Below are 21,675 nucleotides of genomic sequence, written 5' to 3' on the forward strand. Positions count from 1 at the left end.
TACAGACTCAGTCAGGGACAGGTTGAAAATGTCAGTGAAGACACTTGCTAGTTGGTCAGCGCATGCTCGGAGTACTTGTCCTGGTAATCCGTCTGTCCCTGCGGCCTTGTGAATGTTGACCTGTTTAAAGGTCTTACTCACATCGGCCACGTAGAGCGTGATCACACAATCGTCCGGAACAGCTCATGCATGCTTCAGTGTTGCTTGCCTCGAAGCGAGCATAGAAGTAATTTAGCTCGTCTGGTAGGCTCGTGTCACTGGGCAGCTCGCGGCTGTTCTTCCCTTTGTTGTCTGTAATAGCTTGCAAGCCCTGCCACATCCGGCGAGCGTCGGAGCTGGTGTAGTACGATTCAATCTTAGTCCTGTATTGACGCTTTGCATGTTTGATGGTTCGTCGGTGGGCATAGCAGGATTTCATATAAGCGTCCGGGTTAGAGTCCAGTGGCAGCTCTACCCTTTAGCTCAGTGCGGATGTTGCTTGTAATCCATGGCTTCTGGTTAACATATGTACGTACGGTCACTGTGGGGCCGACGTCATCAGTGCACTTATTGATGAAGCCAATGACTGATGTGGTGTACTCCTCAATGCCGTCGGAAGAATCCCGGAACATTTTCCAGTCTGTGCTAGCAAAACAGTCCTGTAGCTTAGCATTTGCGTCATCTGACCACTTCTTTATTGACCGAGTCACTGGTGCTTCCTGCTTTAGTTTTTGCTTGTAAGCAGGAATCAGCAGGATAGAGTTATGGTCAGATTTGCAAAATGGAGGGCAAGGGAGAGCTTTGTACGCATCTCTGTGTGTGGAGTAAAGGTGATCTAGAGTTTTATTTCCTCTGGTTGCACATTTAACCTACTGGTAGAAATTAGGTAAAACGGATTTAAGTTTCCCTGCATTAAAGTCCCCGGCCTCTAGGAGCACCGCCTCTGGATGAGCGTTTTCCTGTTTGCTTATGGCCTTATACAGCTCATTGAGTGTGGTCTTAGTGCCAGCATCAGTTTGTGGTGGTAAATAGACAGCTACGAAAAATATACATGAAAACTCTCTTGGTAAATATTGTGGTCTACAGCTTATCATGAGATACTCTACCTCAGGCGAGCAAAACCTTGAGACTTCCTTGATATTAGATTTCGTCCACCAGCTGTTTGTTTACAAATATACACAGACCGCCACCCGTTGTCTTACCGGAGGCAGCTGTTCTATCTTGCCGATGCAGCGTATATCCCGCCAGCTGTATGTTATCCATGTCGTCGTTCAGTCACAACTCTGTGAAACATAAGATATTACAGTTTTTTATGTCCCGTTGTGTTAGGATATCAATGATCTTAGTTCGTCTATTTTGTTATCCAATGATTGTATGTTGGCTAATAGGACTGATGGTATAGGCAGATTATGCACTTGCCGTCAGATCCTTACAAGGCACCCCGACCTACATCCCCGATATCTCTGTCTCTTTCTCATGCGAATGACAGGGATTTGGGCCTTGTCAGGTGACTGAAGAAAATTCTTCCAGTACGAGGTGAGTAATCGCTGTCCTGATATCCAGAAGCTCTTTTCGGTCATAAGAGACGGTGGCAGAAACATTATGTACAAAATAAGTTACAAATAACGCGAAAAAACACACACAATAGCACAATTGGTTAGGAGCCCGTAAAACGGCAGCCATATCCTTCGGCGCCATTTAAAAGAGATAAGGTAGAATACGAGAGCATTTCAAAGAAAATGATGAATGAATATTGCACAATCCAACCTCAACATGGCAATGTATAATATCTTAAAGATCTATTGTAATACTAATACATATTGTATTTTTCCCTGCAGAGTCAATCTCTGTTACAACTTAAATTGTATTGTCCTATATTGCTCTACTGTCTGTTACAGAGATGTATAGATCCAGCCTTGTATGTACAATTTCTGTCACTGTTTCTCTCTCCACATAGACAAATGACCCACTCTCCTCCTCTTCTGTGTGTGTGTGGTGTACGTGCGTGCGTGTACTGATGCGTGGTAGTGAGACTGATCCGGGTGTACAGTAGATAGTAGGTCGGGGTGGTACGCTGTAGGTGCAAATTGAAGCGGTTTTTTTCCTCTTATCAGAACCGAGTGATCGTAGCGGAGAGGTGACAGGAGGAGAGAAGGTTTCGCTATCTGACTTACGATAATGAAGTGAGGTCTCAGCGGCACCGAAACAAGGAAAGGAGAGAAAAGAGGCGGGAGGGAGGGGGTAAAGAGCAAAGGAGGGAGGGGAGGGGTGCCAGAGACAAAGGAACTTGAGACGGCTCCATTTCTGCCCCTGGAGACTCGGGCTAACTGCACTCTCTCTTCCTCCTCCCCTCTTTCTCTCTCCCTCTCCCTCTCTCGCTCTGCTTCTTTTGTGAATTTGAAAATATACAGAACAGCAAACCGACACAGTCTGGAGCAAGTCAGTAATTGCAGTGGAATCTGGGTCAGACATACCATAAGAACAGCTTTAGTATTTCAGTTTAAAGCTGTGGTGATAGTGGTGTTGCTGTGGTGTAATCCTATACACATCATGTACAGTACAGAGTCAGACCACACCCTAGTTAGCTGACTAGTCTAGGATATCTCTTGTCAGTTAGGGGGAACTCCCATGTGGTGGTTCATGATGTGTCTGTCACAGCCCATCTCCCCATTAATATTGTCCCTCAGTACAGACCCCCCCTCTACACAGAATCAGCTCAATATGCTGCTCGGTTGTCCTCTTGAGTGCTCTGTCTCCCATGGGACTAGATACTAGCTAACATGCTATTCTGTCAAACCAGGAGACACACACGCACACATACACACGCACACATACACGCACATACACACGGCAGCCATCCCTGCTAGTTTGCTAATTCCCGCTAAACCCCCACAATTAGCCATACCAAAGCTCTTTATGCAATTTACAAGGCAGATTATGTTTGAGTGTTTTTAAGTTTGAATTTCAAGGTCGTATATATTTCTGTGTTGACGGATTGTTTTCCTCCCCTCATAACCTTGTTTCACAGTCCTCTCTGTCACTTTGATGGGCTTAGCCTGGTTTGTGCTGCGCTGGGTAAAAATCACACACACTCATAAAAAGCCCATATCGCTGGGAGGGACTGGGAGTGTGTACGTCTCCATCTCACGGTAATGTAGTGTGTGTGTGTGTGTGTGTGTGTGTAATATACTGGGGGGTTTATGGTCTCTGGTAAAGCTGCTGTGGTGTGGTGATGAATGACGGTCGAGGGGTTGCCAATAATCCTGTGAACACTGTTTCCAAGAGATGGAGGGAGAGGCTGATTCCACTATGGAGCGAGAGAGATGATTACTGTCGTCTTTGAGGAGGAGATGGGCGTCTTCTCATGAATATCTCAGGGTGTCATGTTTACGAATCAGACCGGCTTGGCACTGTGTAGCGTGTGTCCTGGTTTGACAGAATGAAACTTCAGCTAGGGCTTTAGCAGTGAGCGGTGGTGATAGCGGCGGTTGCGCTATCTAGCTGCAGATGTTAGTGTGTTAGTGGAGTGAGGAGACGCTCCGATCAGCCCAGATTTGTTCCATTCAGCCTGGGGAAGGGGAAGGCTAGAGAGAGGGAGGGGGAGAGAGAAGACGGGGACAATGGCGGCCCGTGCATGGAAAGGAGCCCTCCTTAGTGGAAGGATGAAGGGAGAGAGGGAGGGAGAGAAGGGTGGTGGAACTACACAATAGAGGAAGTCATTAGCATGTTGTCTCAGATAAACGAGGCAGGACGGCAGGAATAACATGCCTGGATAATTGTGCCGAGTTACCGCTCTGCGTGTGTGTGTGCTTATGTTTGTGTGTGTGTCTGTGAGATAATCCAACAGCTGCAGCAGTTGACGTCCAAGCCCCTTCCGATTGCCACATGAATTGTTGAACTGTGTGTATAGGGGGTGTGAAGTGTTTCTGATGCAGCCAGGGGACTGAATGCCACAGCTGTACTGTGGCAGCGGAGGAATAGCACAGCTGTAGAAGGATAGAGGAGAGGAAGAGGGAGGAACTGTCGTTCAGAATTAAGGAGCACAGAGGACGGTGTTGGACAGACCTACCGCGTGAAGGATAGAGGATACTATCGACTTTGCAGGGACACAGCACAGTACATCTGGTCCTCTCTGTGTAGTAAATAACGAAATGAGAGTGGTACTGGAGACATCAGCAAGTCACATCTCTCTTTTTCTCTCTATCTTCTATCCAGCCCCCTTTCTCTCTCTCTCTCCCACTCTCCCTCAGAAACACACACGTGAATGTAGCTAGTCTGAGGTGTTGGGTTCTTCTGCTCCATTAAGTCTGTCTCTATTTTTTAGCCTCTCTGCTGTGCCTCAGTCCCTTCTTTCCTCTGTTCCTGGACCATGTCTCCTCTGCCCTCCTCTCGTCTCCTCTCTTCTGCTCCTGCCCTATGCAATATGGATGAAAGCCAACGTGAGACGGTGTTCTATCCAGCTCTTGAATTCACTCTGCTCTGTCACTTTGCTGGGATGACAGGGATAGAGTTGGAGCTTATAGGATATTTATTTCACTGTTGGAGAGGCAGGTTCTGTGTTGGAAGCAGTTGGCACTTGGCAGACTTGTTGTCTTTGTTTCATGTCTAAGTGGTCTGATGAAAGATAGCCTAACTGTTCAAGTCGATTCATCTTTTTTTATGAGCCTGTTAGATCGTTTCCTCAGTAGTGATTTAATGACTTGCAGTCCATGTTCTACATTAGCTGCTTTCATTGTGCACATAGGACATGAAGTGAATTTGCCGTTCTGTTTTCGTGACAAACCTCCAGTCTGCCTAATCGAAGAGCTCCACTCTTGCTCTACTCCATCATGTTAATGATTGCTGTTAGTGCTACCCCTCCTCTCTCTTTCTCCATCTCCCTCTCTCTCTACCTCCTTTTCGCTGACCATCTCCATGCACAACAATCCTGTAATGAATGTCTCTCCCTCTCTCAATTCAATTCAATTCAAGGGGCTTTATTGGCATGGGAAACAATAACAAGTGAACAGTAAATATTACAGTCACACAAGTTCCAAAATAATAGAGACATTTCAAATGTTATATTATGTCTATACAGTGTTGTAACAACGTGCAAATAGTTAAAGTACAAAAGGGAATGTAAATAAACATAAATATGTGTTGTATTTACAATGGTGTTTGTTCTTCACTGGTTGCCCTGTTCTTGCTGCTGTGATGGCAGACTGTGGTATTTCACCCAATAGATGGGAGTTTATCAAAATTGGATTTGTTTTGGAATTATTTGTGGGTCTGTGTAATTTGAGGGAACTATGTGTCTCTAATATGGTCATACATTTGGCAGGAGGTTAGGAACTGCAGCTCAGTTTCCACCTCATTTTGTGGGCAGTGTGCATATAGCCTGTCTTCTCTTGAGAGCCAGGTCTGCCTACGGCGGCCTTTCTCAATAGCAATGCTCACGGAGTCTGTACGTAGTCAAAGCTTTCCTTCATTTTGGGTCAGTCACAGTGGTCAGGTATTCTGCCACTGTGTACTCTCTGTTTAGGGCCCTCTCTCTCTCCTTCTCCTTCTCTTTCTCCCTCCCCCTATCATCCTCGCTGGCTCCATTTAAAGACGGCAGACAATTAGTCAGAACAAAGTGCCTGTGTTGTTACCAGCGCTGATGAAGGGCTTTGCCACTAGCCAGGGGGGGCCTCCACTCCTGTTGCTCTGTGCATGGATTAGAAACCATCCCAATTGGTTGTCCATGTCCTCCAAACATCTTTCACGCACACACACACACACACACACGGCTCCAGCTCCCTGGTTAGGCCACTAATGGGGTTTTATAGCTAGCATTAATGTGTCACTAAGTGGAGGTGTTGAGTCCTAATGGCTCTCACAACGCGTGTCGTTACTAGGCCAGTCCCAGTGACACCAGACCCATCCAGACCCAGACACTCATGAAGTTATCCCCATGGGCTTTGTTAACACCAATGGCCCTGTCCCTGCCTGGTCCTGTCTCAATGTTCCTACATGTCTGTATCGCTTAAATGTGGCACAAATTTCAATGGCTTGGGCCAGGGCACATTTTTCTTAACATCTGCCCCTGCACAAACATATGGTCTGCACTGGAGTGTGCTAATGATGGGCAATCTCATCTAGACCAGTAGGCCCTACAGTATTGAATCACTATTCCAGATCCTCATTAAGTGGAAATACCTCTCTTAGCCTCTGGCCTGGCATGGGTTGGCACCAGCTGCCACCACCTCTCACATCACAGTGTGTTGTTAAGGCTTATTGGCTCCTCCTTCGCCCCACTTTGGGCAAGTACAGGAAGCTGAGCCTTCCTGGGTATCCCGCCCTCAAATTGTTCCATTATGCCTGGGCTAAGTAGATATACTGCCTGGGATTGGGCTTCAGGAGCAGACACACCTGCTGTGGGAGGACCGGTATCAATTGGCCTACTTTATACACAATGTGTGTGTTCAGCTGGTAGAGCACGGCGCTTGTAACGCCAAGGTAGTGGGTTCGATCCCCGGGACCACCCATACACACACAAAAAAAAATGTATGCACGCATGACTGTAAGTCGCTTTGGATAAAAGCGTCTGCTAAATGGCATATTATTATATTATAATATTTAATGTGAGAGTGTTGGGAAGGAGGGGGGAGAGAGATGGGAAGGAGGGGGGAGAGAGATGGGAAGGAGGGGGGAGAGAGATGGGAAGGAGGGGGGAGAGAGATGGGAAGGAGGGGGAGAGAGTTGGGAAGGAGGGGGAGAGAGTTGGGAAGGAGGGGGAGAGAGATGGGAAGGAGGGGGGAGAGAGTTGGGAAGGAGGGGGGAGAGAGATGGGAAGGAGGGGGGAGAGAGATGGGAAGGAAGGGGGAGAGAGATGGGAAGGAGGGGGGAGAGAGATGGGAAGGAGGGGGGAGAGAGATGGGAAGGAGGGGGGAGAGAGATGGGAAGAAGGGGGGAGAGAGATGGGAAGGAGGGGGGAGAGAGATGGAGATAAAGCAAAGGAGGGAGGCAGGGAGCAAAAAGGTGTTTCTCTGAGTGGGAGAGAGATATGCAAGAGATAAGAGATGGAGAGATGTGTTAGAGGTGTTTCTCTGAACAGATAGATAATTAGCTGGTTTCATCACCATCTCTCTCTCTGTGGTTCTGTGGTGGTGAAATCACTGCCATGTGCCAAAGACATGATCTAATGGCAGCTGAAATAAGATGGGAAATCTACCGTACCGGTACGTTAAGAGGAGAACTTTCACTCCTCTTAACCTATTATATTGAGTCATTTGGAGCGTTCTAAAAACATTAAGTCAAACTGTGGCCAAACAGCTCAATAAGTCATTAGCAGCTGGTTCTATTATGTAACATGGTTCAGTCACACTGTTAGGGCTGACTGAGATAAGTGGGCTTGCAGGCTGCTTTTTAGAATACTCACTCTCTTTGACTGTGTCACCTGTTGGAGTGTCAGAGGCCCAGTCTCTGAGCCATAGAGAGTAGTGTAGAAACATCAAAAAACGACGGAACATTGAGTCTAGAAACTTGGGGGAAATTTGAAATAACACCTACTTCTCCATGTGGCTCTGGCTGAAAGTATTGCTGTGTAAAGTGAATAGGAAAAGTTCTAAACCATAGTCGCCTGTAAGAGGTTGCTAGTTTCTCCTGGTAATATCGGATATTCCAGGGAAACTCCTGGCCCTTCACTGTATATTCCACATAGGAATGTGTTGTTTGTGGACCAACCCTATAGAGCAGCATATTTGTTGTGTAGCCTATAGGATGATGGGAGCAGTTGATTGGTATGCAGTGTGGTGGTAATGTAATGAATGCTGCCTGCTACCTCCATAGTGCTAGTCCCTCTACTCCTGTAAAACTCCTGTTCGTCCTGCCTACCTGTTAATTGGTTGTATTAGCAGCTTAAACATGTCATTAGGATATTGCTCTGGGTGGAATAGACGATTCACATCACACCTCAACTCATCAACACATCATTTTATAATATTTGACACCTAATGCACTCACGCTTTAGGAGTTGAATTTGAGTCTGTTTGTAGCTGATGGAACTTAATAATAATAATAATAATAATAATAATAATAATAATAATAATAATAATAATAACTTGTCTGTCTGTTTCTGTGTGCACATGTGTATAGTACAGTATTGGTGGGGTATGTGCACAATGATGCCAGCCTTTGTATATTTTTCTCCGTTTGTGTGCGTGCGTACTTCCAGGACAAATGAAACGCTGCTTGTGTGTGTGTGTGTGCTTGCATTAGCATACCTTAGCATCCTCTGTTCTGGCCTACTCAGCAGACCTGTCCTTCTGTCTGTCTTTGCCTTTATTAGTCAGTCACCATGGCGCCTGCGAGGTGCCCTCTGCCCACATGTCTGTACATGCCCACCAGCTACCCTGCTGGCACTGCCAGGCCTGTCACTCACCCCTCTCCTCCCTGGCAGAGCAGGCAGGGGCGGAGAGATGGGGGGGGCACAGCAGTGTTTTACACAAGTACGTAGAGGAGCCAGGCAAATAGAAACAGTAGCCAGCCAGGCACCCCCGTTAGACATTTTTTGCTGAAGGAGCTCCATTTTGGTGGCCTCTGGTGCATTCTAATTTGCCTGACTGCCCAAACTCCTTGCTATGGCCAAACACTACGCCACACCCGCAGATGTTAGTTTCTTCTCCGCAGTGAGTCTGGATCTGAGTAGCTCCCCGACGATTGCTAGAACGCAAACACATTCTAACCGTTCTGATTGGTCCCAGAAAACGATGGGTTGGGCCAGAGCCAGAACACACTTGGGTAAAGCAGCTTTGATACTCTGATTGGTTAGAAATGATCCAATTGCTGATGACTTTGTTTTGTACAACACCCAAATTTGAGTTGTCAGGCAACATTCTAATGCCTTGATTCCATTTGAAATGCACAGCAAAATTATTGAACACTTTATCGAGTATACAGTACCAGTCAAAAGTTTGGACACATCTACTCATTCAAAGGTTTTTCTTTATTTTTACTATTTTCTACATTGTAGAATAATAGTGAAGACATCAAAACTATGAAATAACACATATGGAATCATGTAGTAACCAAAGAAGTGTTAAACAAATCAAAATATATTTTAGATTTTAGATTCTTCAAAGTAGCCACCCTTTGCCTTGATGACAGCTTTGCACACTCTTGGCATTCTCTCAACCAGCTTCATGAGGTAGTCACCTGGAATGCATTTCAATTAACAGGTGTGCCTTGTTAAAAGTTAATTTGTGGAATTTCTTTCCTTCTTAATGTGTTTGAGCCAATCAGTTGTGTTGTGACAAGGTAGGGGTGGTATACAGAAGATAGCCCTTTTTGGTAAAAGACCAAGTCCATATTATGGCAAGAACAGCTCAAATACGCAAAGAGAAATGACAGTCCATCATTACTTTAAGACATGAAGGTCAGTCAATCTGGAAAGTTTCTTCAAGTGCAGTCGCAAAAACCATAAAGCGCTATGATGAAACTGACTCTCATGAGGACCGCCACAGGAAAGGAAGACCCAGAGTTACCTCTGCTGCAGAGGTTAAGTTCATTAGAGTTAGAGTTAAATAAATGCTTCACAGTGTTCAAGTAACAGACACATCTCAACATCAAGTGTTCAGAGGAGACTGCATGAATCAGGCCTTCATGGTCAAATCTCTGCAAAGAAACCACTACTAAAGGACACCAATAAGAAGAAGAGACTTGCTTGGGCCAAGAAACACAAGCAATGGACATTAGACCGGTTGAAATCTGTCCTTTGGTCTGATGAGTCCAAATTTGAGATTTTTGGTTCCAACCGCTGTGTCTTTGTGAGACGCAGAGTAGGTGAACGGATTATCTCTGCATATGTGGTTCCCACCGTGAAGCATGGAGGAGGAGTTGTGATGGTGTGGGGGTGCTTTGCTGGTGACACTGTCAGTGATTTATTTAGAATTCAAGACACACTTAACCAGCATGGCTACCACAGCATTCTGCAGCGATACGCCATCCCATCTGGTTTGCGTTTAGTGGGATTATCATTTGTTTTTCAACAGGACAATGACCCAACACACCTCCAGGCTGTGTAAGGGCTATTTGACCAAGAAGGAGAGTGATTGAGTGCTGCATCAGATGACCTGGCCTCCACAGTCACCCGACCTCAAGCCAATTGAGATGGTTTGGGATGAGTTGGACCGCAGAGTGAAGGAAAAGCAGCCAACAAGTGCTCAGCATATGTGGGAACTCCTTCAAGACTGTTGGAAAATTATTCCAGGGGAAGCTGGTTGAGAGAATGCCAAGAGTGTGCAAAGCTGTCATCAAGGCAAAGGGTGGCTACTTTGAAGACTCTAAAATATAAAATATATTTTGATTTGTTTAACACTTTTTTGGTTACTACATGATTCCAGGTTTCTGTTTTTCCCAATATTTTCAAGGTTTTCGCTCTCACAATCACACTTTTTAATAAAAAAATTAAAAAGTCCACAACAATGATTAAACCACATCAGGAGACAATTTTTGATGTCTGGGAAAAATCTGAGAAATATAGATTTTTGGGTGTAGTTACGCTTTAATTCAAGTGTGCACCTAGCAAGAGGCTATTGTTTAGCAGTATTTTTGTAGGGCGCATGTGATGGAAGAGTTTGCAAAACAAATACCCTCTGGATTTATGAAAATAATCACGATATAATTCTGCAGGTAAGTATAGGCTACTTTGTAGTTAACATTTAATTGAAAAGGTTTTTGGGATAGCCTTATGGTCTACCAGAATACTTTTTTTCATTAGCTAACAGCGCACTGCACAAACAGACAAGGGCATTCTTGTAGCCTCGTCAAAAAGTTGCAGGAAATACGAATCACTGATGAATTCTGTTCATGTCTTATTAGAAACTTGGGCAAATTTATACATTTTCAATACATTTAGTTAAAGAATGTATTTTTTTTATATTGTTGAATTCCGTTTTAATGCTTGGATTCCTTGAGGACCTTAATGATCATATTTAGACCAAAATGAGTCTATCCTCTACCAATTATTCCTGCAGTGATGATTTACCATCATCAAATGTTTTCGTAAATTATCTGCAGATAATCGGCAAAAAGCCTAGGCCTACCAGGAGCCTATGCAAATTAGGGAGCCAAATGAACGGCTCTCACACCGATGCTATTTGGTAGGCTACACTGACTGACAAGACGAGAGTCACTCACTTTAGCGTCACTGTTTGCCAAGCCCTGGCGACATCCTAGGAAATCCTTTGGTTTACTTGTCCCGATGCGATACCATGGACATGGCTCAGAGCTACAGCTGTCTGTCTGTTAGGGTCCGTAGGCGGCTTTGTGACAAGGGGAGGCACTTATACCCCTTTTACATACGGTTGGGTTGGACACTTGATGAAGCCTAGGCCTACATCTGTCAAATAAATGAGGCCTACATCCAATATGGCTTTATCTGTCTGCTAGCCAACTACTGTATATGCAGGGTGGGAGTGGTGGGTTCGATGCCATCTTTCACCTGTTAAGTTAATGTTGTTAGTTACGTGTGCATTTAGCTCAGGGCAGGGCCATACTATCTCAAATATCTGTCCCCTGTCTACATCAGCAACGCGCCAAATGTCCTGGGTGAGTGTACTCGAAGAGAGCACTATGTGGCACAGTCCACTCTCTTTCTCTGCCCATGTCTCTAATAGTGTGGAAGAGGTGAAAAAAGTATTGTTGTCTATCAACAATGACAAGCCACCTGTGTCTGACAACTTGGATGGAAAATCATTGAGGATGATAGCGGACTATATTGCCCTCCTATTTGCCATCTCTTCAATCTAAGCCTACAGGAAAGTGTGTGCCCTCAGCCCTGGAGGGAAGCAAAAGTCATTCCGCTACCCAAGAATAGCAAAGCACCCTTTACTGGGTCAAACAGCCGACCAATCAGCCTGCTAGCAGCCCTTAGTAAACTTTTTGAAAAGATGGTGTTTGACCAGATACAATGGTATTTTACAGTAAACAAATTAACAACTGACTTTCAGCATTCTTATAGGGAGGGGCACTCAACATATACAGCACTTACAGAAATGACTGATGATTGGCTGAAAGTGATAATAAGAAGCTTGTGGGAGCTGTTTTGTTAGACTTCAGTGCAGCTTTTTACATTATCAATCACAAGGAAAAATGTATGTATTATGGTTTTACATCCCCTGTTATATTGTGGCTGAAGAGTTACCTGTCTAACAGAACACAGAGGGTGTTCTTTAGTGGAAGAATCTCCAACATAATCAAGGTAGAGTCGGGCATGCTCCAGGGCAGTTGTCTAGGCCCTTTACTTTTTTCAATCTTTACTAATGAGCTAGTCGTAAATATAAAAAAAACTAAAAGCATTGTATTTGGGACAAACCATTCACTAAACCCTAAACCTCAACTAAATCTTGGAATGAATAATGTGGAAATGGAAAAAGTTGAAACTAAACTGATTGGTGTAACCCTGGATTGTAAACTGTCATGGTCAAAACATATTGATGCAACTGTAGCTAAGATGGGGAGAGGTCTGTCCGTAATAAAGCGCTGCTCTGCTTTCTTGACATTGCTATCAACAAAACAAGTCCTACAGGCCCTAGTTTTGTCGCACCTGGACTACTGTCAAGTGCCACAAAGAGGACATAGGCAAATTACAGTTCGCCCAGAACTACAGCACAGCTGGCCCTTAAATGTACACAGAGAGCTAACATCAATGACATGCATGTCAATCTCTCCAAAGTAGAGGAGAGATTGACTGCATCACTATTGACATGTTGAAGCACCCAGCTCTGTTCAAACGACTAGCACACAGCTTGGACACCCATGCATACCCCACAAGACATGCCACCAGGCATCTCTTCACAGTCCCCAAGTCCAGAATAGACTCTGGGAAACGAACAGTTCTACACAGAGCCATGACTACATGGAACTTTATTCCACATCAAGTAACTCATGCAAGCATTAAAATCCGATAAACATTTTTTATAAATCTACACCTAAAGCCGGGTGTGCACAACACGATATTGGTTTTGAGATCAGAGACAAAATTCCCATGTCGTTGCCTACTCGGGGCTCACGGGCGTCACCGACGCTCGTTTAATGTGAGCGGGTCAGAGACGCAATCTGAGGGTTACCGATCCCATCTTTGAGCAGTCCCAGAGGTCCCAATATTTTCAAACATGTTTGACTTTATTGGCTCAAAATATGCAATGCTCTTGTAGTGTGAGATGTGCAACGACAAGTTTTTAGAACGGTGATCAGCAATAGCCAATGAGAGCTCGCCAGAGAAGAAGCCAGTGAGATGATGACGTCGTTTCGCATAACCCATAATGTGTAGACTCTCGAACAGGAGCGATGACTACCAGTATGCGTTTGTACTTGCCTTTAACCAAAGCCAAAGTGTCAAATCGTTACAGCTCTGAAGTTCAAAAGCAATGTTATTCAATTCTAAATTTTGGCTAGAAATTTCAACTCTGTATGGCAAGCATGAATATCTCACTGAAAACGTTTAGAGGCTGCTTTGAGCCACAGCTCGTTCTAGCTACGTTAACAATCTAGTCACATCATCACATCATTGTTTTTGCGAGATGGCATGGTTTCGAGAATCCTCACGACCAAGTGAAGAATCTTGTAGTGTGTTGAACCCCATCTTTGCCACATTTTTATTGTGAGCACCACTACATTGGCAAGACAAAAAACGACAGGAAAGATGGTTGTTTAAAGTGAGAGGCTCAGCGATGTTAGGATTTTGAAAGTGTTGTTGTGTACACTCAGCGTTATGGAACAACGTGGACTGTGAAGAGATACACACACATTGGCACACCCACACGCATACTTACACGCACGCTAACACACACGCTCTACACACGTACATTTTAATATTGTTGTAAAGTGGTGTTGTGCATTTTGTGTTGTAGATATGTAGTGGTGTAATGATGTTATATGGTGTACTGTTTTGTTTGTGCCTTAATGTGCCTTAATGTGCCTTAATGTGTTTGGGCTAATGGGGATCCATAATAAATACAAATCACATTCTTTCCATCGTGTTGGTTGGACCTAGAGGAATATTGACGCTTGTATTCCATCGAGGAGATTACTTTTGGCGGTTGCCTTCCAAACTGTCACTCCATCTAATTTCATCATCACCCTGCCTTTGAGAAGTTACATGATGTGTATATGTGTTGTGTGTGTGCGTGTATGTGTCGGGGAGGCTTGAATATTATGTCTCAGGGGGGTTGGGGAGGAGGTGAACATCCACCCTCAAGGATGTGGGGCAGCTCACACAAACACACACACACACACACACAGCGGCAGCCCTAACACAATCAGTCTGCCAGAGCAGACATACTGAGAGCAATCCTTTCACAGTACAGGGCTGGTTGGCAGAACGTACCCCCTTTCACTTCTCCCTGTTCCTCCCTCGTTCCCTCCACCAGGCTTCAGCCCCTCACCCGTTTACATTTTTAAAAAACATTTTAGTCATTTAGCAGACGCTCTTATCCAGAGCGACTTACAGGAGCATTTATGGTTAAGTGCCTTGCTTAAGGGCACATCGACAGATTTTTCACCTAGTCGGCTCGGGGATTAGAACCAGCGACCTTCTGGTTACTGGCACAACGCTCTTACCCACTAAGCTACCTGCCGCCCTTTGATAACATCTTCCCTTGTTTCAGAGTGTTTGATAAGACAGGACAGGAGGCTGTTGTTAATACAGCTTTATTACTAATGACTAATAAAGCTGTATTAATGACAGCCTCCTGTCCTGTTTTGTCTTTATGCCACAGTGTTGCCTGGCTTTACCCCACAATCACCATCGCTCCCCCTCCATAGGTCTGGGTACTATTCCCCCCAGTCCCCTGATAAGATCTATACATCAGGCAGCCTGCTGAGCTCTCTAGACGAGCTCTGAACAGCATCTGTAGGGAGGCTAATTGAGTTGAGGCCTCCTGGCCCTCAGAGAGTTAGGTAGAGATAGAGGGTGATAGAGGGGCAGCAGATGTGTTACGGGGCTCTGCAGCACACAGACACACACTGTCAATGACATTAGTCCTGTGTTCTGGGCCTCTAATGGAATCAGGCTGTTTAGTCCTGAGAGCTGTGTTGGTGTACCTAGAGACTCCCTAGAACACACAGAGTGCTCCCGACTCAGAGACATACTCACACACATCTTCTTTTTTTCTCCCACGTACTCTCCTCTCTTTAAACTCCATATCTCCATTAGCTCGTCATGCACTAATAAAGAATCATAATAATAATAGACACTAGAGAGAGAGGGTGAACGAGAGGGAGGGAGGGAGGGAGGGAGGGAGGGAGAGAGAGAGAGAGAGAGAGAGAGAGAGAGAGAGAGAGAGAGAGAGAGAGAGAGAGAGAGAGAGAGAGAGAGAGAGAGAGAGAGAGAGAGAGAGAGAGAGAGAGAGAAAGAGAGAGAGCTACTGCTCATCTGACAGTGATGTGGAGACAGCCATCCTTAGTCAGAGGGAGATAGAGGGATGGAGAGAGAGCGAGGTTGAGAAAGCCAGCCAGCGAGCAGACTGTATCTATGTAGAAGTGCTCCTGTCACTAATAAAAAAAATAGTGTTCTGCTGCTAAGTGTGCACTTTGAAACTGTCTGTGTTAATATTCAGCTATCAGACAGAGAGACCAGGAGGGAGGAAAACAAGCAGGGAGCGAACCAGTCTTGAAAGATCCACCACGGTCGGCAATGTGGAGCAGCAGATGCCTGCAGTACATGCTCAGAATACTGCTCCCTTCATCTATCGGTCTTTCAGTCTCTTTCTCTCCCTCTGTCTGTCTTTATGACAAGGGCCTTTTCTCCTTCAGTTATGTTCTCTCCCCCTTTCTCTTTCTCTCTCTCTCTCTCTCTCTCTCTCTCTCTCTCTCTCTCTCTCTCTCTCTCTCTCTCTCTCTCTCTCTCTCTCTCTCTCAGTGCTCTTTGTCCGTCTGTCTTTCAGCCAGATAGTTCTGTCTTGGTACTTTGCGTGAGCACACATGATTTGTTATTGAGTCCAAAGCAGCTGTTTCTGTGAATATGGTGACCTGGGGTTGCGACACACTTCACCCCGAGGCACACGTATCCTGTCGGGTTCAGAGCCTGTTAGAGCAAGCCCACTCTTGTGTGTTTATTTGTGTGTGTGTCTGCCTGTCTGTCTGTCTGTCTGTCTAGTGGCTATCTGATTCAAAACACTGACTCACACACACACACACATACACAGCCTATCGTGAGCGTGTTGGTGATGGTAAACAGCGTCAGTGGCCAGATAGCACACACTGTTGGGTAGATGTTAAGTGTTCTGTTCTCTCATAGAGAGCTCTCACACTCACCCACCCAGTAGACACCACTGTGATCATGTTCATATCTATGTCATATCAACACAAACCTGATATTATAGCTACAGAAACATTGTCCTCTCAGCAGAGAGTGGTTTCTCTGACTTACCCCATGCTATTGGTACTCCCTTGAGAACTGCAGGTCTGTTTAACACTCAGGTCAAGGAGATTTCAAACTACCTTACGATGGAAATAGCCTACATCTAGATTGTGTATTTACACTGAATACAGTGCAAGCTGTGAATACCAGTCATTGACCATTAAAACATAAACCATGGATCAGCTTAATGTTGTGCTGTGCTACCCCTGTAAGGAAGACATTGCTATTTGCTTTGCTACCAATTCAGATGGTGTCACAGTGCCACCTAGTGCAATTTTCAGGGTATTACACATGCTTTCTCACTGGACGTCAAGCGACACTGTATACATGGGATCTTATTTACATCCCAAATAGCAAACGGCTTTAACACTGTACATCCCCATGTTTCTAAATGATGAGTACACTAACATATCCTTCTCTCTCTCTCTCTTTCTCTCTCTCTCTCGCTCTCTCTCTCTTGCAGAAGGAGCTCAGTCTTCCGAGGAGGGGCAGTTTGTAAGTACCCATCGCCATTCTATCTCTATTCTTGATTCACTTCTTCAGCCTTGCCGAGGGCAGAGGCGTCTTTCTCTCTGTCTGTCTGTAAACAGGAAAGCCTCTATGGAGAATGGCACTGAACCGGGCGCTGTAGCAGCCTGCAAGGACCCCATTGTGTGTACTGTGACTGTGTAACACAGCCTTGAAGAGCAGTGGGAAGAAGAAAATTATGTTAGAGAAAGTTAACGAGACTCTTTCTGTGCTGAGGAGGATTTGAGGGTTCAGGGTTGGGCCAGATGCTTGGGCGTGGTCTGCGAGCACCTCCATCCAAACATGGTTTTTATTTAAGATTATTAAGGGCTACACTGAATCCGCCATTGGTGGAGCTCTCTAGATCTCTGTTGCTAAGATAAGAGAGGCAGAGAAAGAGAGCGAGAGAGAATATGGTAGAGGGAAGTCTGGAAAGAGCGAGGAAGAAAAGGGGACTGCTGTAGTCTCTCAGATCTACATGGCCCCAGAAGCTCTCTCTCTCTTTCTCTTTCATTTTCTCTTTTACGTTCATATCACAGACTATCAAGCTCTTTCAAACCCTGGGCAACCTCATGGCATTATGCAGACATGATAGCAGCATATGCTATAGCATATTATGTACTGTTGTTTATCTCCATGGACACACAACACATCCCATGCAACTCAACATTAGGAAGGTGTTCTTAATGTTTTGTACACTTCGTGTAAGTAAGATGGATGCTAGCTACAGCAGCAATGATTGGAAACTTTAAAATAGATCGTTTTACTTCACTCATGTCCTCTTGCTCTGATGTCCTCTCGCTCTCATGCTCGCTCGCTCTCACTCAATCACTCACTGACTCACTGACTCACTCACTCACTCACTCACTCACTCACTCACTCACTCACTCACTCACTCACTCACACACACACACACACACACACACACACACACACACACACACACGCACACACACACACACACACACACACACACAATGATAGTCTCATGTCCTGTAGACAGTGTTCATACGTCAGTCCACTAATCAGGCTGGATTAGTTTAATGATGCTCCAGCGCTACGCTAGCAGTAACCACAGCCCCTACTGTAGCCTCTTTGATCCAGACCCATTGTCCCTGTCCCTGACCTGGCATGTGAACTGTATTTAACCCCCACGTAGGCAGGCTCCCTCAATAGGGACACTTGTGTCCCTCTGATTTCCCCGAACAGAGATTGGGGACAGGAGAGAACAGGGAGATGAGGGGTAGAGAGAGGGGGTGCGGGGGGAGGGGGAGGGGGTGCTAGCTAGCCAAGATAAGGCAGGCTAAGGCAGGGGCGACAGCTGCACCTCCCTCAGGGTCTTGTGATAACATGAGAATGCTCTGTGCCTGCCTGCTGGGCGTGTTAGTGCTGTGTGTCAGTGTGTTCTGGAGCTCTCTCTCTCTGTCTGTACTCTACCGCTCAGACAACTCCAGTGTGTGTGAGAGTGATGGTAGCCCAGGCTGTATTCTCTCTCTCTCTCTCTCTCTCTCTCTCTCTCTCTCTCTCTCTCTCTCTCTCTCTCTCTCTCTCTCTCTCTCTCTCTCTCTCTCTCTCTCTCTCTCTCTCTCTCTCTCTCTCTCTCTCTCTCTCTCTCTCTCTCTCTCTCTCTCTCTCTCGCTCTCGCTCTGGCTGAAGAGGCAGTGACCAGGGTCAAGCTCTCCCTTTGGACACTACTGTTCGACTGTCACAGAGTGCAGTCAGATCTCCAGGACACTGCTCTGAACCAGAGGACAAACTGTCAAGCCATCCCCAGGATTGGGGCACTTAGCTTGGGGATAGTGCCTGTGGAGGATTTATGTGAGGCTATTTGAACCAATGCTGACCTATACTTGACCTGTGACCTGTGTGTGTGTGTGTGTTTATAAGACAGGGGGTTGTTTCTGAGTGGTTTGATGTTATTATAGCTGGGTCAGGGAGAGACAGATAGTGTGTGTGTGTGTGTTAGAGAGATGGATAGTGTCTATGTGTTAGTGTGTGTGTGTGACTCAGCAGCAGTGATAAGCTTCCCTAGATCTGTGCCTCGACACAATCCTGTCTTAGAGTTGTACGGAAAATTCCTTCGACCTCATGGCTTGGTTTTTGCTCTGACATGCACTGTCAACTGTGGGAACTTATATAGACAGGTGTTTGCCTTTCCAAATCATGTCCAATCAATTGAATTTACCACAGGTGGACTCCAATCAAGTTGTAGAAACATCTCAAGGATGATCAATGGAAATAGGATGCACCTGAGCTCAATTTCAAGTCCCATAGCAAAGGGTGTGAATAGTTTTGTATTTTTTATTTTTTTGCAAACATTTCTAAAAACCTGCTTTTGCTTTGTCATTATGGGGTATTGTGTGTAGATTGATGAGGGGAAAATATTTTTTTCAACAATTTTAGAATAAGGCTGTAACGTAACAAAATGTGGAAAAAGTCAAGGGGTCTGAACACTTTCCGAATGCTCTGTACCTGTCTGTGTACTGCACAGTCTGCACCGCATGGCCTCTTAAGATTGACAGCTTGATTTTGGATTGTGTTACACACACACACACACACACACACACACATACACGCACACAGTTAGATATACTCATTGTGTGTTAGGACTGGTCAGTGAGGGCTGTGTCTGTTTTGTAGTGTTGTTTTGAGAGGAAGTGAGCGGTCAGCTCATTGGCCAGCATGGCTTTGATGGACAGGTGGCAGAGACTTTCCCCCTGAGCCCACCCCTTGCTTTACCGTTGCCGTTGGAAACATGATGAAGAGGTGGAAGGAGAGGCCAGGAGCTCCCGACCTGCGTATCCAGTAAGACACACACACTGACCACAAATGGTTAACTGACCCTACTGTATGTGTGCGACTCTCTCCCCCTGTTTGTTGTGGAGCTGTAGTTCTGAGAGTAGATTGATGGGCCAGGCAGTGTCAGTTTACACCCCCTCCGACACATACAGTACACACACACACAGCCACGGAAACACAGATCAGCACTCAGGCAGAGCAGAAAAACTGGAGGAGAGGTGGAGGGAAAGTGAGGAGGGAAGACAGGGGGGAGGTTGGAATGAGAGATTAGAGGAGAGGGAAATCCTTCATTCGCAAAGGAGGGGGGTAAATGTTAATACCAGGTCACTGCCCAGTCATACACACACAGTCATACACACACACAGTCACACACACACAGCAGACTGCTGCCAGGGTTATATTCTCACACATTCTGGTCACTCACCAGGGGTCCAGGCCTGTTTAGACCAGTCCCATATGGCTCCTCTCTACCCAGCCTGCCAACAGCCCTGCCTTGCCAAGTGTTAACGCCCAGTCTGTACCAGCCTCAGAGCAGAAGGCTGAGGGCTCCACTGCCTGAGTACACAGCCAAGCTTTTGCTTTCTTTATGAAAGCTTGTATGGAATGAAGTTAGACTAGTTACTAAATTAGTAGTACAATAGTTAGTGTTGGTGATGATTGTGTGGTGATTTTAAACCCCACTGTTGTTTATCAGACAGTACTCTCACCTTCCCTCTATCCTTGCCCTCCATTTCTTCCTTCCTCCCATCTGCCCGTCCGTGGCGAACTGTAGAATCTGGCCGGCTGCTCAGCACCGCTGCCATGGCAACAGCAGCCTCGTGCAGCACCTGCTCTCCCCCACCTCCCTCCCTCCCTCCTTCCATACCTCCTCCTCCCAGCCCTCCCTCCTCCTCTACTCCTTCTCCTCTGCCCACCCAGAGAGCCCACTGTCAGCCCCCGTCCACCAGGGGGGAAACCCCTTCCTCTGGAGGTAAGACTGGCTGGATCTGTGTGTCGACTGGTGTGGGTATGGGCAGTACTGGCATGTGTTTATGATTAACAGTTCCCTTAAAGGACAACTCTGCCACTTTTAACATTTGGGTTGTTATTATCAAGTATTTAGTGTGTCTTACACAGTTTTAGTGTAATTGTATGATTTCATGTCTATTGACTGTTTAGTGTTGAGCTAAACCGGAAATTGCTTCTCTGTGACGTTTTATGTAAATGTCATAATAAATGTTGTGTTCTTCTAACAGGCCTACATGTTGTTTGGACTGTTGTTTAAGACAGTCACCAAGATTAAACTTGGTTGTTATTGTTGCAAATACTATTATTTTGGATGCAGCAGTCGGGCTAGCTAGCATGCTAACTAGATACAGTAACTCTGTGTTATGGTTAGCATAGGTAGTTAGCATCTACATTCAAATTATCTTTGAGTGTATTGCTGTTGATTGGTGACAAGGACATGAACATATATTTAGTATGACATTCATGCAAGCATTATAATATATTTTCAACCCAAAGTAATGTGAAATGCACTCATAACTTATTACATAAGCAATATATTTAGACTAAGCTTAATCTGGGCTTGATAGCCAGCTAGCTAAGATAACAGCAGGCTAACTAGGTGGAGCATTGCATCATGGGAGACGAAATGCACCCTGGGAATAGACGAGGGCAATACAGAAACTTCAAAATGACAAAAACAAGGAATTGTGCAGTATGACTAACAAAAACAATACAACATTAACATTTGTATAAAATCTTACAGTAGTGCATGTATACTAACAGCATAATAACTGGTTATAAAGTGGCAGAATTGTCCTTTAAAGCATGTGTGTACATGTGTCTGTTGAGGAGTGTGAGAGAGAGGCAGAAAGAGAGTGAACAAATGCCAAACAAGAAACTAGCTAATAGCACTCTAATGTTAAAGGCCCTCTCATAAAAGGCATCACATTCTGTGTGTATAGACATTGAGTATGTGTGTGTTCAGACTAGGTACAGTAAGCAGGTACAGTAAACTGGAAATT

General features: G+C 45.4%; 1 protein-coding gene across 1 annotated transcript in view; it reads left to right on the plus strand.

The window, feature by feature from the left end:
- LOC121540426 (microtubule-associated serine/threonine-protein kinase 2-like) overlaps window positions 1–21,675 on the plus strand; it is a 166,115-nt gene that overhangs the window by 24,449 nt on the left and 119,991 nt on the right. Inside the window, exon 2 of the mRNA XM_041849287.2 lies at window positions 16,824–16,855. Within this exon, the coding sequence (XP_041705221.2) occupies window positions 16,824–16,855 (32 nt within the window). The remainder of the gene's footprint in view (window positions 1–16,823; window positions 16,856–21,675) is intronic.

Source organism: Coregonus clupeaformis, chromosome 26 (genome assembly GCF_020615455.1).
Source record: "Coregonus clupeaformis isolate EN_2021a chromosome 26, ASM2061545v1, whole genome shotgun sequence".
NCBI lineage: Eukaryota > Metazoa > Chordata > Actinopteri > Salmoniformes > Salmonidae > Coregonus > Coregonus clupeaformis.